Below are 18,354 nucleotides of genomic sequence, written 5' to 3' on the forward strand. Positions count from 1 at the left end.
ACATTCATAACAAAAACCCTTAGAATTCCAGCGAAAGAAATCTACTAGTTTTTCTATCAGTAATAAATTTTATCATAATTTCTTCCTTTGTAATAATTTTTCTTTAAAAATAAATGCAATTTTAAAAGTTAGTTTTTTAGTTTTTAAACAAATTAAACGCTTTTATAATATTGTCTGTTCAAAATACAATAACATTTTTTTTTCAACTCAGGTTTAACAATATTACTACATACATTAGTAACTTAATTAAAAAGTGCAAATAACTTTAAACATTATTCCGCTATTAAGACACCACTAAGAGAAGAATTTCGTAACATGATTCCGAAAAGCATATAATATCTTTTTAGAAAACTTATCAGAAACCAATACTCTATAAAATAAAGTTATATTTAAAGCGAACATTTAAGGCGATCTTTCTATAGCCATGGTCCACTCGAAACAAAGACAAGGTCATCCACTAGTGAAGCTGTCGCTTGCGACTTTTTAGATACTGACAACTTAGGTTGTCAACAGGTAAAGTTTCAATTTATCAGTTGCAAATGTTACAAAAAAATCGAATTATAACAACAACAAAAAATCATTACAGTAAAGCTCCGGTTAACTAGATTAGGGATAACCGAAAAGCATGGTATTCAAAATTTCTATGAACTTGGCAAAAATTTGAAAAAGAATTTTTTGATGCAAAAACATGGAGTCATGCGTGGTGTATAAATGAACTGCCGTAGCCAATTCGGAAGAAATAACGAAACGATATAGCAAATTTGAAATCAAATGCTGATTTGAGGGATAAACCGATGTAGATGATAAAAGTCACAGCTGACAATGGTTTTTGAGCACTAGAGATGAGTTAAAACTGAGAAAGAGTTTGCTGATTCTTTCATTAATCTACTACTGTAATAATATGCCTTGTTTTTTATATCGCGAAAATAAAATTTAATAGTAAATTACTGTATATTATGCATTAGCGCTTTTTCTTTTTCATAGAAAATACAATACATATATTGTTATTTTAGTTTATCGTAAGATTTGATGAACTATATAGAAAGTCAATACCCGTTAATGAGTTTCTAATTAAAAAATGACAAGACATTGCTCGCTAATATTAAGAGACGCAAGAGAGGGAAAAAAATCTGCGATTTTTTTTTTTTTTTTAAATAAGCTTAAGAATAGTTTATAACAATTCATGTTATTAACAATCATTACGTATACATTTATGCCCCTCCTACAATCTTAAGACTGTAAGTTTAATAAACAACATAAGTATAATATACAAAAAGATAATATACAAAGTTCTGATTTCGTTTAACATAAAAACATTTCATTGCATACTCTAATTAGTAAATACAAAATAATGATATATGTTCATAGCTTAGCGAAAAAAATCGCAATCCAAAACTAACCCCCCTCTCCCCTAGTTTGCTTATCCGGGACTCTACGGTATTTTAACATCATAACCCCCCCCCCCTCCCAGTAATGACTTAGTTTAAATATTTTTTTTCTTCCAAAAATTTCAAATTCTTTAAGACATAATGAAGTTTTTAACATAGAATTCACAATCTCACAGCGGTTACCAAGCATAAGCCACCAACTAACATAATGCTAAAAAGGCAAAAAAGGAACGAAACATTTTATGAGGATCAGATATCTAACATTCGTCAGCTGTTTTAAAAATGTATACTCCCACAACAGGAAAAGAAACAGGACAGACATAAAAGATAACGGGACTTCGAAACAAGCTTTAAAACCAGGCTATATAATAAACTTAGTTTCAAAAATGGCTCAGAAAAATAATCTTTGATTTACGTGTTTTGACTAACTGGCGAAACACGCAAGCTAAATTTGTAACTCTCGCAACTGCTTGCTCAATTATTCAGACAACTATTCTACATAGGAAACTTTTTCAAGAAAAGCCGAGTCCAAGTAACCGAAATCTTATAACCGGAGAACATTTGGTATTGAACCAAGTGAAAGGGAAGCGAGAATAATCGTAGGATTGTATGTAGGAGGTTAAACTTGCACGCCGTTGTGTAAGTCGGCGGAGTGAAACCTCCAGTTAAAAAGAAAATTATCGATGCCAACAAATTCTACGGCTAAGGCGTGCCGCTCATTTTTTTTTTTTTTACAAAAGAAAATAATATGGGAAAAATTGAAGGTCGGAGTTCAAAAGAAGTGAATGAAAGACACGGACCTGCATAAGGCGGGTTTGTAACACCCACCTGTTCGATTAAGCCAATCGAGTCAATATTTTGGAGTGGAGTAAAAATATGTGCAATATTTGTAAGAAAAAGAATACAAGATTCTTATGAACAATTTTTTTAAAAAAATAACGAATAGAACAACGAGAATATTCTTATCATTTAAGTTAATCTAATTTAACACCGTTTTAAAATTTTTATATTTACATTAAAATTTAAATATATTTGTAAAATAGTCGTAAAAAGCGAGAATGCCCATTGCTGCGAACTTATGATTAAGTTAGCGCAAATTTAAAGATATCTGAACTCTGCACTAAAAGAGCAAAATGAAATGATAAGGATGTTCTTGTTGTCGAAATCTGTTTGTTGGGAGAAAGAAAAAAAAGAAGAAAAATCGGGAGTGCTCTCTTCATTTTTAAATCTTTGTATTTCAAACCTCCCCAAGCCCATTTTTGGAATTATGTATGCCTATCTGATACGCGATATTTCCAAAATACTTTCAGCTGTAGGGCTGAAATTTTGAATGGAGTTTCTACACTAAATTTGTAGATTTCCATCATATTTTGAACAAAATCCATTCGCATGAAATCTGTCAGTTAGGCTGTTCGAATACAAGTGAAAATGTAGTAAAACACGTCAAGATGACAATAATTTGGTAAACAGAATTAACACCTAAAGTATAGATGTTTTTCAAATTTTCAACCAAATCAATCAAAATGTTGACTGTCTGACGGTCTGTATTTTTGCATGCATATAAAAGCGATAACTCAAAAACAGAATTAAATAAATGAAATAAATTTGATATGTGATCTTGTTATTACAAATTGCAGTTTAGTCAAAATTTTGGTTTCACTCTATTAAAAAATTATCATCCAAAATCCATATTTGATTTTTCCTTACTATTCAAAGAAATTCAAAACTCGCTCTAAAAATAAAAATCTGATCATTCATGGTATTCAAGGCCTTGCCCGAGGTTTACAATTTTATGAGGGGCGGAAGGGGCGGGGGGAGTATAAAATATTTTATTAAAGAGTATGCGATACAGTTTCGGGGATGCCACCTGAGGCGGTTCGAATAGAGAACAAAACAGTGTCTTTTTATCTTGGGCGATTTGGTCCAAAATTAGACATAAATTCAAACATTCTTCTCTCGTATCATCTTGCTGACTAACATATGGGCAGATATTCTTAACGATAATGTATTTGATTTGAGGTAAATTTAGTGCATAAAAAAATCTAATTTCACAATCACATTCCAAATTTCATTTCTTTAGCTTATTTCCGTTGCTAGATTCTTGTATTTATATATGAGAAGAATTCTAAAAACATATTTTTCAAATAAGGAAATCAAAAATACAGTTTAGTTTAGTTTAGTTATATAAACACGTCCCGTTTTAAAACAACACTCGGGCTATTTTGAGATAGACTTCGTACTTTTGAACCACGGTCAGATGACGAGGACGACACCTGAGCTGCCACCCCCCTCTCCACACCACACCACACCAGCGGTTCGCTTGGCCCGGACGGATTTAACATGCACCAGACCCGCTTACATGACGGTTCTTCGGTGAAATCGGGTCACGAACCTGAAAACCCTTCGGTTCCGAGGTCGAGATCTTACCATCAGGCCACCCCGCTCCTATCAAAAATACAGAGCTACATCAAAATTTGAGATCGAGATTTTTGACAATATATGACACTTTCTCAGTAGAAATATTTTTCCCCATATCGGAAAACAACAACAACAATATTAAAAGTAATAAACGACATTTAATAAAAGCCTGGGAAAGAGGGGGGGGGGAGTAAATTGAGTGACCACAGAAGATGAACCATATTAAATCAAATCAAAATCTCAAAATTGTTTGCTCCAAATATTATTTCACTTTCATTATTGATTTATAAATATAAATCGATATAATTAAACTTTAATGAATATATTACAAACACAATAGCGCTATTTAAAAAATATGAATCATTTTTTTTTCTCATGCCAAATTAACTTCCTCATAAGTAAAAGCAATCCAATAAATAAAATAATTGATTTTCTTTTTTAAAAAATACATCCCTGCGCAACTTTAATATGTTAAGATGACCTCATTCAACATCTTTATGAAACGCGCGAATTTTTTGAAAAGCATATCCCCGATTAAACAGCGATATGATTATTAAAACAAATTATTGTTTAAATTTAATGTCTGATTTAATATGTATAAATATTGCTATATTATTATATGCATTACATTATATATAATAATTATGACTAGTGTTTGAGATATATTATAAAGAGAAAAGCAAAATTGCTGATCCTTACTCTAGTCTAAAGAAAATAATAATAATTTATATTCAGCATCTATTTTTTCCCCAATAATATTTATTATTTTAAACAGATGAAATGCGAATACTATATATTTTAGAACCCAGTGCCTGTCATTTCTGGACAATAATTTTACTGTTTAAAGGAGCGATGTTAATTTTTTCATTTTCTTTTGGAATCGCACTATCTTATTTTAAATCGAAAAGTTGTAAGTTTCTATAAATTAAACTTTAAAAAAAATTATTCATTAATTTTTTTTAAATATTTTATTTATCATTTATTATCTTATTCTTATTTTGGCTAAATCAAAATTGGCAAAAATGCGGAAGGATTCCACACTTGAAAATAGATGGCAACTGAATTGAAATTATCAGTTCTGAGAAGTGATCCAATATGCAGGTTCATTCAAGACCACAGAAAAGGAGAAAATAGCCTCTAACCTTTGTTGTTCTCGAATAATTTGCTTGATCTGAGGGCATTAAACTTTTGCGGTTCTAATTTCATTTGCTGCATAAACTAAATAATTTGCACCTAACGAACTTCAGTGGTTGTAATGTTCCAAAGCCGAAACATTAAATATCCAATAGTGACAAAAAGAGCAAACATTTGGGACAATGAAAAGCATTAAATCTAAACAAATATTTATATAGGAAAAAAATAATAATAAGAGAGGGGAAAAAAGGTAAACAAACTTGAAGAAGCCCCAAATATATTTTTTTCTTATTCATTTTTGTTCTTGATGAAATCTAATTACGACTGTGAAGCATATTTAACAAATAAATAATAATCAACATTTTAACAGCAATCATTCTAAAGGATTTGACAAATTTGATACACCAGGCCCAATTTTGTGACAGTCATAGTATATATATATATATATATATATATATATATATATATATATATATATATATATATATATATATATAAAGCCACATCATCAATCACAAGCATCAAGATCATAGACATAAAAATAATTTAGATGGAACAACAGAACAATATTATAGGATCCTAATGGGAAAAAAGAATTCTGTATAAACCATTTACTTGAGAATATCTATCACTAATACAAATTTCAAAGTCACAAACTTCATTAATTTTTTTAAGATTATAAATTCATTCTTCAATATATAAAAGAAATGTGTTGGGGTTTGTCAAACTAGATTACTTTAAATTCTATATTATATTATATATATACACACTAAATCATTCCTTTTAGAGTTTATTCAATTTTGGTGTAGAACTTCAAAATTTTATCGCATTCTAAAATTAAATATAAATGACAGAACTCTGCATTTCTCATCCACGGATAGAATCCGATCTTAGCATGTTGCTTAATTTTGACTCATTTTACTTGACTGACAAATTTATATAAATGTTTTATAAATGCATTTTGACTCCAAAATGAGATGTTTTTTTTATATATATATTTTTTTATTTTCATATTTACCAACTTAAATTTAGAAACATCTATAAATAGCACTAAAATTGTAGCTTTTAAATTCCTTTCCTTTTTACAGTTTTTCTTTTTTCTTTTTTTTTTAAGTTAGCAATAATTTGATGATAAATGACACAGTTGGTTAAGTGGGTAAACCACTATAAATGTGCAATACCTGCTTAGTTAGTTTAATGAGCACATACATGTAAGCATAGATCTAATTATCAAAATTCCTTATCAATTAGGTGTAATATAACTTAATCTATATTATTTAGCTTCAAAACTAGATATTAATCTAATCTTACTTTACATTACGATTCAGGTGATATGCAAAATGCATAATAAAAGAATTTAAAACCAAGTAACTTTGAAATTTGTTAAAAATATAATGAATCATTTTTTTTATCGCAATATTTTTGAAATGGAAAGATTGGTGTGAAACCTATTTATGAAATCTTCAAATAAGTAAATGAGAGACTCCAAAACACATGTTAAATTTTTAAAAAAAGAAAACATGTCTGACTTTTTTAAAAAATGCTACATGCTATACAGTAAGTTAATGAAAAAATATTATAAATGTAGTTAAAATAAAGTTTGGATATTTTTAGCTTTTTAAAAGCTAGAATATTACAAATGATTTTTTACTGAAATTGATCTAGAAAGATAATTGTATCTTTTTGTGTTCAAAACCAACACATAAAAAATATATTCACCCCACACAAATAATATATTCTATGAAGTGCCATTGCAGTTATACAAAATGTAGTAATGAAAGTAGATGAAGAGCAATCATTTTGCTTTCATGCTATGTTCTCATCTCTATCAAGTTGGAATTCTTTTGCATGCATTAACGAAACAATTCAAGATGTATGTAAAATTACACAATGTTTAATATATGTGTATGTATAGAAATATTGTGAAAAAAATCAGCTAATAATTAATAAATCTATTAAAACGTTTTATGCAGATTTAATAAATTTCCAGATGGCATTTAAAAAAAAACTAATATAATGTGCTTTATATATGAAAATCCCTCCTAAATTTCCTAAGGCTCAGTCTGTAAATGAAAAGCTGTAACAGTTTTAAAGTTTGTTTGCACACACCAAGCAAAATGTATTACATAATACTAGCCTTAAATGATATTTTTCATAATATGAGCATCATTTGATTTAACTGCTAGAAAATTGCAAATGGCAGAAAAAGCAAAATTTTTTCAACATTCAGCTAGTATGTCGTTTTTAAAATACATCCTCAATTCCAGCAAAATAAATCATGAACAAATTAAATAATGTAAATGAAATTAAAATTAGGGAAATTTCACAGATTATGTATGATTCACTGTAATAAAATATACAGTTTCAAAACAGAAAGAGTAAAGGATAATCTGTTATCAAATTAACCATCTCCATGAAAGTATGAAAGAAAGGAATGAATATGGTGTATATAATGGCATGAAATAACTAAATAATATTTTTTATTAAATGGCACAGGAGTTGCATTATTTAAGTAAGAATATAAGAAATTTAAATCTGGGAAACAAATGTCAACAATTTTCTCCCAAACAGAAGAATCACTTTTTTAATGCATCTTGGAAATAGAAACTATTGAGATTTTTTTTAATGGCAAAGTACTAAAATCAAACGATCCCCCCCCCCCCACTGCATACCACCAAAAATGTAAACATATAGTTATGCATAAAAATAGATTTTTAAACATTATATCTGCAATTGATTAACTAGATGACTCTGGATATAAAACTCTTTTTAATGAAATGATATAACTCTTATAAGGATATAAACTCTTTGAAGAAAATTATTGCAGGAGAAAAAAAAGAAGCATTTTTAATTTGACAATTTCAATAAAGTAAATATAAAAATTATCCATATATTATCAAAGATAATTATTGTGCAAAGAATTTTTCTTAGCTTCTTCATTGCATACTATACAATTATGAATTCAGGAAATATTTCCATATTACTTCAGAGACTGAATAACAGTTAACAATTCATCATTTAAGTGACAGTCGCATTTCACATGTATCTTTTCAATAACATTATTTAACACAATCTTGAAAAAATCGACAAATAACCATTGAGGAAAAAATGTCTTTTTTTGTTTTGAACAAAATAAATACCTAGATATAACTTAAAACAACAAATTAATCCTAAATATTTAGATGTAACCTAAAATAATAAATGTTAACATTTTGCTAAATAAAAAATTCTTTAATAATTATTCACATATAATTTAAGAAATAAATCAATTTGATAACAAAAGCAGTCCAACTAAATAGATTTCATATTCTTCATGAAAATACAAATTTGCAATTTCACTGGAAATGCTTATTATATATAAGAAAATTAGAAAATTTTACTTTCAATAACATACATGAAAGTTTATAAAATTTGCAGGATATGAAACCAAAAAATAAAAAATTAACATGTTGCAAAAGCTGGAGATGCTAAAAGATCGAAAGACAGCTTTTTCTCAAAAACCAAATTCTTAATCAAATGATGATTACACTAACTAAATTCTACTCACTGGAAACAATATTTCTATTGACAATATTAAAGCATTATTAACAAGCTTTCTTTAAAATAATACATAAGCATAGCTAAAATCAAAAATATGCAATCAGAAATAAAATTAATATTTGATGCACCCTGTAAACAACTTATTATATCAAATTTTCAGAAAAAAAGTGTCATCCCATGCTTTAAAAAACTATATTTATCAACATTTAATTTAAAAATCATTAAATTAATCCATATTTAATTCAAAATCCATTGTAGTAAAAAATCAATTTCTTATAAATATCCTAATTTTATTTGACAGTTATCTAGTTTGAGGTTATAATAATTTATTATAAATAACAGTATGATTTCATTTAAATTATTCTGGTCTATTCTTTCAATACAAGATACCTCTTTTTGTTCACAAAATAACTTATGTATATTATTACATTACTGAAGATCAAATGTTTGCTTTTATAATAATCATATGAAATAAAGCAAATAAAATTATTAAATGGCCCTCTTAGAACACAAGCAAACATTTAGATTCAAGATGATTTTCAGTTTAATGTACTATTAAATTATTTATCATTTCAACTATCTTGTAATTATTATGTTCACTTTAATATCTTTCATTTAGATAATTTGTGTTAAACCCATGTAATCACAAACCTAATACCTCAGATTTCCATATACAATAATTTTAAAGAAATGAACTGTTTTAAAAAAATTCTGTCTGGTTTGGGTTGGTATCAGAATATTCATAAATCACCAATACAAACAGTATCTATTTGACCAATTGTTTTAATCCATTGTAACTTAAATGATTCCAGAAAACAGAAAGAAAAAAATCAAGCACATTTAATGACCTTTCTTAGAAAATTCAAAGACAATAAAATTAAATATTTTAGACAAGAAATTCAAATGATGGAATTTAAATAAAAAAATAATTTTAACTATATCACATTAAAATGCATACTATTTATAGATGCTAAATGAAAATCACTAAAATATCTACTATGAATACCCTAATTAATAAGCCAAAATTTATAGTACAAAATAGAATTTGAGATTACAATGTAAGCACATTAGCTTTTAATCAATATATGTTTACTATTAGACAGTGATTTCGCATAAACTATCTTAAGTGAGTACCAAGTAAAACCATTACAATTTAATGCAAACAAAATTCATTTAAAAAGAAGAATCTCTAACCTTATCTTTGATGAGTGCTCGGTAAAATGATTGGAAAATGCATATAAAAACCCCCCTTTATTTACATTTGAACAATGAAATGAAAACATCATGCCATTAAAATGCTTTAAATTTGCATTTTAAGTTGCTCTGTTAAAATCTAAATTTCAAAAATCGATTGATTCTGATAATATCACACATGACACTACTGACCTGGGATAAAAAATGCTGAATTTCGTAAAATAATGAACAAAGTATTAGACATAAACACAGAGAAATAAAATAAAATTAATAAATTCATACAAAAGGTGACTGGAAAAATACTTTAGAATTATTACACAGAAGGAAATTAATCGATTTCAAAAAAAGATAAAATTTGATTCAAGAAACTTTGAAATCTGACTTCCACAGAAACATATCAAATCTACAATATGCATAGAAAAATTCTTTTCATCATTTTCAATTAGTTTGTTTATAGATTTCTACAGTATAGAAGCTATCTGTACCACTTTCAAGCTTTTTTTTTTTTTCCCCCTTTTTAAATCTTTTAATTTATTTGAAGTGTGTTTCCTTTTCTCACTTTTTCATTACTTTGAGATCATATTTTAAAGTAAATGTTGCTTTAAGGCTTTTAAGAATATTTTTACTTAAGGAAAGTCCATTTTTATTTATGCTCTGGTCAGGAGATAAGAACATCAAAATCCTAACAATTTAACAAAATTTCCTGATAAGACATTTTTGGGCTTTTTGATAGAAATTAATCAATTATTATTCTTGGGCATTTCAAATTCTCCAAATTCTATTGAATTGCATATCTTATCATTTATTATGTTAAATTCTATTAAAAAATCACATTCTTTTTACTGTATGTATCATAACAAAATCAATGGCTTTCATCTTGATATAATAGGATTTGTTTAGATATTCTTCACTGGGCTTCATACTCTGGGCAAGTGCATAATTGAGAGCGAACTAATCTAAAACTCTACGAATGACAGATATAATAAATTCTAAGGAGTTGTGGTGGTAATTTTGCTTACTACATCTCAATCTTTTGCCCAAATACACAGAAAAAAAAGATAGGTGACTGATGGTATTATCACATCAACAAATTTTTTCTTTTGATGGTATTCTCGAGACAAAACCAAGTCAGAAACTGTCTCCCTTTTTCTTCCAAAAAATAATGGAAGCACATTTCGTTTATTTTCAAAGACAATTCAAGAACCCAATTAAAAAAAAGTACTTTTTTTAGGGACCAAGTACAGCAAGAAAAAATTCAAGGAATTTTCATATCTTAGGAATTTGTCAATATCTGTTAACATAAGAATAAAAAAAGATTCTTTTGGAATTATTTAGTGACTGTGGGAACTAATAGCATCAAAATATATTAACAACTATACATAAACTAAATTTACTCTAAAAGGTAGCAAATCTATTATTCCTAAATGTTTACAAATGAATACAATAAGATATAATTAATAAAACTAAAGTAAATTGAAGTAATTAGCAGTCACTTTTGCATGAGATTCAGAAGAATTATTCTAGTGCATTTAAATGAAAAGTAGAAAGAATGATAGAGTATATGTTTTATAACTAGTTTTACAGCAACTACAAAATAAGGATGTTTACTGAAGACATTTCATTTCAATATTAAAGAAAAAAATCCTGGTAAGACCTATTTTTTCAAAACAAATCTAAACTTACATCAAATGAAATTTCATCTGTTGCTTGGGCAGTATAAGGCACAACAACATAAGCAGCGGCAACAGCAGGAGTGTTGATTGCTTCATCGGTCACAATTAGCCGATTTCCACGATTATCAAGCTAAAAATAAGGAAGCAGAAAATAATTATACTCTTTAATAAATCTATTCAGCAAAGCATTTATTTTTTTAAAACAATAATCAAAATTACAGGCAAAAAACTAAAAATATTCACTAATATAAATTTAACAAAAAATAAAATGAAACAACGTAACTGCATTAGAATTTTTATAATTACAAGATCAATATTGTGAAAAAATACCAAATTATTTTAAATTTGTGTAAAACATTTCTCATTCTCATGTCGTTATATGATATGAGAATGAAAAATCATTCACCCTTTGTATCAATTGTATGTAGCATAATTATACTCTCAACAAATAAATGTTGTAATGTGTAAGTTCACAACTTATATAAAACACACATACACACACAAAAAAGGACTAAAATAATTTAAAACATGATATCAAAATGAAATTAACACATTAAATAGCTTACATTCACATTTATAAATCACAATAACATCATTAATCATAGTGTAATTATGAAAGTTATATTTACCTCAAACCAATTTAAAACAGGTCCACAATTAATTAAACTGCCAGCCAATTGAGAAAATCGCTCTAGGTATTCTGATAATTGGTTTCTTATTTTATCCTAAGGGCAAATATATAAAAAAAATCTGTTAGTAGGCTATTTATTACCAAACAACATAGAAATTTATACTTAATTTGAGTTCAAAAGCATAAGAACTGAGAATATAAAGTTTCAAGAAATTATTCAACAATCATATCAAATGTATGTAATGCAAATAGACAAATATATTCTTTATAAATATACTAAATGCAGTTATTAATATTTTTAAATTAAAGCTAATAAAAGAGAAAAAATTGAAATAATTCATAAAATCCATTTAACTCGAAATTGATTAAAATCAAAAGCTCCAAATTATATTAAATTTTTTTTCCATTACAGTCTTTATAATGAATATTTTACATTAATATTCTTTCCAAGCATAATTCTGAGTAAATGAGCTTAATCCTACTGAGTAGTCAATAAATAAATCAGAAAATGAATCAATTAAGAAATCTCATGAAATCTGTATCAATGTAGGTAAAAGAAAATTTTTTTAACAATATACTAATTAAAGAAATACATTTTAACAAATCAAAGAATAACACTAATAACAAAGAATAACATAAAATAACAAGGGCATGCTAATGAAAAACATATGACAATATTACATTAAATCCAATAAATTGAAAACAAAGTAAGTTGATTCAATTAATTAATAGAAAGATAATTCTATAATTTTCTGTTAATTGCAATGGAATCTTTGGAAACAGCTTTATAAACCTGAACATTTAATGATTTCATAGCACAGCAAGAGAGCAAGGAAAGATTTTTAAATATCAAGTACTTCTTTAAGCAGTAAAAGTAATATATATATATATATATATATATATATATATATATATATATATATATATATATATATATATATATTAGAAACTCAATTATGCCTCATAGTTTTGGTGTCAAAGATAAATCTCGGATATAAAAAATAAATTACAACAAAGAATAAAAATCATTAGATGTGCAAATGAAAAATGGAATAAAAAATTATGTTACAGAGTCTACAATTCTTCTTTAAAATACATTCAAGTGTAAAATTTTAGTAGTTAATGTTAAATATTTTCAGAAGATTGTACAGAATTCAAAAGATAGCATTGTCTTAAGATTACATTCATTTCTGATTCAATATCATAGACAACACAATATTTTTAATAAACCAAACACAACCATACTGTTTTGCTTGACAGCTAACAAATGATAAATGATTTAATATCAAAGATACTATCATTTTTAATAATTCAAAAATAATCATAGTTTTTTGTTTGACAGCTACGAAATGATAAATGGTTTAATCAATTACCACACAATAACTCATGAAATATTCTACATTTTAACTGTTGTTTTATATGATTATTTACAAGCTCTCTTTTGCAGACAGATTTATTATGATTTCCAAAATACTTTTTCTACTTCTTTTCAATTTGGGGAAAAAAAAGAAAAAAAAAAGCAATGTTCCAAGACTATATTTCTCAGTTTGTTGAAGTTTCAATTAAATCGGTCTATCTTTTTGATACATGTTTGTGAAAATACCAATAGGAAAAAAAAAAACATTAATGAAATGTAAATTATAGTGATTAGTATAAATAATGAATACAATAAGGTTTTGCTTTAGATTGATTTGAAAAAGCAATTAATCCATGCAAATAATTAAGATGAATATCTTCTATTTCAAGGTCATCAACTATTTCATAACTTTAGGCCAATCAATTTAGTGAAAATTACGGATACTGATTGGTGTATCTTCTATGAAATGGTGAATGAATTGATTTAAATTGTGTGTTTCTATAAAATAGTAATATTTAAATTATTATAACTAATTCGAGTTTAGTAGCAATAGAACTAGCCTCTCTTGTTATTTAAAATGTTACTATTTCAAGAGTATTTTATTAAATATGATTTATAGGATAGAAACTTTACAAGAAAATATAAAAACTGTAATTCATTAGAACATTTACTGACTCAAATTGCATTAAACAGTATTCTTCATATCACTTGTACATCTAATAGGAAAAATGGTAAGACTATTATTAATTGTTATGACATTAATGAGCGGCTCAGATTTGAGTGACATCTTGTATATGTATTAAACCATGCCTACCTACGATAGCACAAAAAGGTTAAATTAATAATAAAGATGATTTAAAAGTCACGAAAATCTCTTTCTTGCATTTATTTTTTTATAGAAAATATCATGTTTCATGTTTAATTTTATTTCTTACAGACACATCTAAAAGTTGCACTTTTCAAGGTTTGGCTTGAAGTGAGAGTTAATTTTTTTAATTTGAGCTTTCATCAGTAAAATAGCAATATGTTGATAAAAGATGAATTTTTTTCATATAAGCATAATGTGCTCATGCAGGATGAATTTTATTTTGTTTTGTATGAAATATATTATCTAAAAATATGCTTTAAAATATTTTTAATTGAAAAAAATTATGTTAAAATAACAGGTTTCATTGAAAAGACAATTTTTTAAAGATAAGAAAAAAACTGTTTTTGTACTGTAATATTTTTGGAAGTTACATGGAAGAATGCCATAATTTCACTTAACATTTAATTAAAATTCAAATAAAATTTTCTAAAAAAATAACTTGAGTAGAGTTACTACCCTTCAAATTATGTATAATAAAGTTTGGTAGCTCTAAGTCAAACTGTCTGGCCTGTAAAGTATCTACATGCTAACACAAATACATATTGATCTTTTTTATAAATAAAGAATATAAAAATTTTATTCTCTAGTCCAACATTCATTAATTAGATACTGAATACTTTCAGTCTAAAATTGATAAATTTAGACTGAAAGAATAAATTTTTTAAAAACTAAATATTTCATGAATAAAAAAAACTTTTCATAAATAAATAAAAAACCTAAATATTTACTTCCAAATCTTCATCTTTCGGGTCATCTTGTGGAAGATGCGGCAATTCTTGCAACAAACTGTACTTTCTATCGTATACACAGCGATGTAGTTGTGTGTCTAGAAACATGAAGTTTCTATAGCTTCTCCTTACAACCCATTTTTTACTGTTGCTGACTACAGTGATCAAAAAACACATGTGCTCATTTTCATTTTCTTTGTTTGCTGAGGATGAGCAGAGCATGGATGATTTACATGAATCATTCTGCTTGTCACAAAGAAAAACCTGGAAGAACAGAAATTTAATTAAAACTTTAAAAACATATATATAATATTTTAAAATACTTTTTTTAGAATGGATTTTTTTTTCTTTAGCTTTTTAGCTGTAACTATATAATGGATTCTTATTTTAGCTCGGATAACAATAAAATTTGAAAGTGATTTGGGTGCAAAGCTGTCAGTTTAGATTCACCGAAATAGAACTAATTAGAAATCGCATTAAACTAATCTGCATTAGCAATTTATGTTCAACAATTTGCAAAACCTTCAGATAAAAATTATAATTTTCCAGATGCAACCAGTTCTCCTTTTCATTCCTTTCATTCTTTCTTTCTTTCTTTTTTTTTTTTTTTTTTTTTTTTTTTTTTTGTTCATTTTTTTTTTAAATTATGTGTATTTATTCAATAAAATTTGCTTTCCCTACAGCAGCAAAAATATTAGACAATATAGTCAGAAGATTAAAATTAAATCTATTATCTGAAGATAAATGTATTGTTAAGAATCAGACAAAAAGAAGTTTTTTCAGCACATGCACATTTTCATATTAATTGATTAATCAGCAGTAATACAAGACATGGGAGAATAAGACTATCAACAGAATGACTTCGCACATATTACTTATGAGAAGGAAGTGAAATTTTAATGTCTTAGTGGTATAATTACTGAACTAACATACAAGTGGGAGGGGGGGGGGAGTTACTGGTACATATTCTGTACTACCCATGAAAATAAAATTAACACATTTTGTGTTTCTTAAGGGTTTTTATTTATTTATTTATTATTATTATTATTGAATACAAGTAAAATTTGAACCAAAACTGAAATATTAAAAGTAAGAAATATTAGCAAAATTTTAATAACAAAATCTCACTTGAATAGGTCCAAGTTCAACATTTTCATAGTGGAAATGAGCACATTCATCTAGCTTTGGAAATCGGGTGTCTCCCGAGCTTGATGGGCTCCTGCATAAGAAAGGGGGAAACTGCATCTCAGTATTTATAAACAGCTAAATACTAAATAAAAACATCCATTAAATGTTCATTAATTTTATTTGCAGATAAAAAACACAAAATATAAATATTCCGACATTTGAAATTCTCTATTAATAGTTTTTATCAGATTTATGACAGAAATTCATCAAAGGAATTTAATGGCAGTTCATATAAAAGATTACTGTAAAACAAACAAACAAAAAAACCACAATATAAAAGTATCTTAATATCATCTCAGACATCAAAGCTTTGACTAAAAATCATAATGTATTAGTTTTCACAGTGTCTATCTCAATGCCTATCAATTCTGAATTTCTTTACAGGGGCATTATGATAAATAATTGACATTAGTTTACTACAATTTTTGAAGTTTATTTCTCTTCAGGCATGAAATTAATTTCTGAAGAACTTATATTAAAGTTTATCATTTTGTTTCAGAAATACTTATAAGATAATAATATCAATACATTTGGATGCCTTTAGCAGCCATTTAATACTATTGCTCCATCATAATGCTACTTAGAATTTTATATAGGCTATCTTTAAAAAAAAAAATCTGGATTCAGTATAGGCACTGAGAATTTAAAAAATTTGAACCACTGTCATAATCCAAAGCATAAAAATAGATATCATTAAAAAAAAAAATCTGAAGTCATTAAATAAAATTTTTTTTAATTATTTTATAAAACAGAACAATCCCAGTACTTTCATACAAATTTCTCAGTTAAATAAATATTATAAATTAAGAAACTATTATTCAAAACCATATTTTAAGAAATTACAAATGTGTTGATGAAATGAAAAAGCTAAGAGAAGTTAATGAAGAAGTTAAAGAGATCTTGAAGGAAATAAACAAACTGTCTGTGTGTGTAAACAGTTAATTCAATTTCAAAATATATATGAATATAGATATAAGATATAAGTCAAAGTAACATACAAATATAATTACTACTATACTTATAAAAAAAAAGTGTTTGCGGATTTGTCTGTTTGTGTGTTGGTGATATCCAAAAAAAAAAAAAAAAAAAATCTAACACATTTAGAGATGTGAAATTTGGCACAGATATAGTTGTAATAGTGACTCCCAATATTTACAATGACAATATTTTAAAATTCAGAGCAGAAAGCCTCTTAACTAATATTTTGTGCTGCTTTGCAAGTATTTCTCCATAGCACAAATTTAGCATTTTAGAAAGAAAAAGAAGAAAAAAAAAAAAAAAATCTTTGCACCATTAAAAAAAACAAACGATTGCCTTCAAAAGAAATTTGTTTTGAATGTCTGACATAATTAAGTAAATCTTATGAAATTCTTAAAAATTTTAAACTAAAATTTCTACATTCGGCCTTTTATTTCCACTATCACTTTCAAATTTTTTAAAGCGATTATCGAACATTTATCTAATTTAAAACAATAAAAATGCCTTCATTGATTGATTTTTAATTAATTATTTTCCGGATGAGATGAATTAAATTTTTTTCTCTCTGCTGATCCAGTCAATAAAGAAAGAAAATTTCTCTCACAAGAATGATTTGGCATATTATTATATCAGAAATCAAGACACTATGAAAATTTATTTTTTAATGAAAAATATAAAATGTGAATGAAAATTTATTTTTTAATGAAAAATATGAAATGTGAATGAAAATTTATTTTTTTAAAAACTGCTTATGTGGCAGAAAAACCTTGCTAAATTAGTTAACTGTTTAACAGCCATTCGAAGGCTGATGATGAGTTTGAATCAGGGAAAGTCTGGGACAATACTCCATTTAATTTCAAATATAGATTGAATTTAAAGCCAGAATGCACAAGAATGTTATAACTAAATTTAGCTCCAATAAAAGGTCTCTTTCAAAAAAAATCGCTTAATTGTTTAAAAAAAAATATAACATTAGAGCAAAATACATTCTGCAAATGGCGAAATATATCATGAATATCTCTCATAAGAAAGGTAGTAGAACATTAGTAAGTTATCTGGGAGTCCTGAACATTAATATGGATTAAAGAATTTCTGAATCAATAAAATAGATGTGTGAGAATTAAGTCGATGTTTTTTTATCTACAAAATATAAAGTGAAATAGAACTTTTTTGATTTCTCTGGACATTGGCAAGTGGTGAGAGACAGGTGACCACTATAGTGATGCATCTACAGATCAAGAGTTTTATACGAAATTA

The 18,354-nt window shown here is 26.5% G+C and overlaps 1 protein-coding gene across 2 annotated transcripts in view; it reads right to left on the reverse strand.

Annotated features, from left to right (window-relative positions):
• The window catches only part of LOC129962716 (rho GTPase-activating protein 32-like), a 147,327-nt gene that overhangs the window by 38,439 nt on the left and 90,534 nt on the right, over positions 1-18,354 (reverse strand). For both annotated transcript variants that reach the window (XM_056076653.1, XM_056076654.1), the window contains exons 4-7: positions 16,060-16,150; positions 14,932-15,195; positions 11,977-12,072; positions 11,358-11,477 (exon numbers count right to left, since the gene is read on the reverse strand). In XM_056076653.1, coding sequence (XP_055932628.1) covers positions 11,358-11,477; positions 11,977-12,072; positions 14,932-15,195; positions 16,060-16,150 — 571 coding nt within the window. The remainder of the gene's footprint in view (positions 1-11,357; positions 11,478-11,976; positions 12,073-14,931; positions 15,196-16,059; positions 16,151-18,354) is intronic.

The sequence above is a fragment of the Argiope bruennichi genome, chromosome 3, assembly GCF_947563725.1.
Source record: "Argiope bruennichi chromosome 3, qqArgBrue1.1, whole genome shotgun sequence".
NCBI lineage: Eukaryota > Metazoa > Arthropoda > Arachnida > Araneae > Araneidae > Argiope > Argiope bruennichi.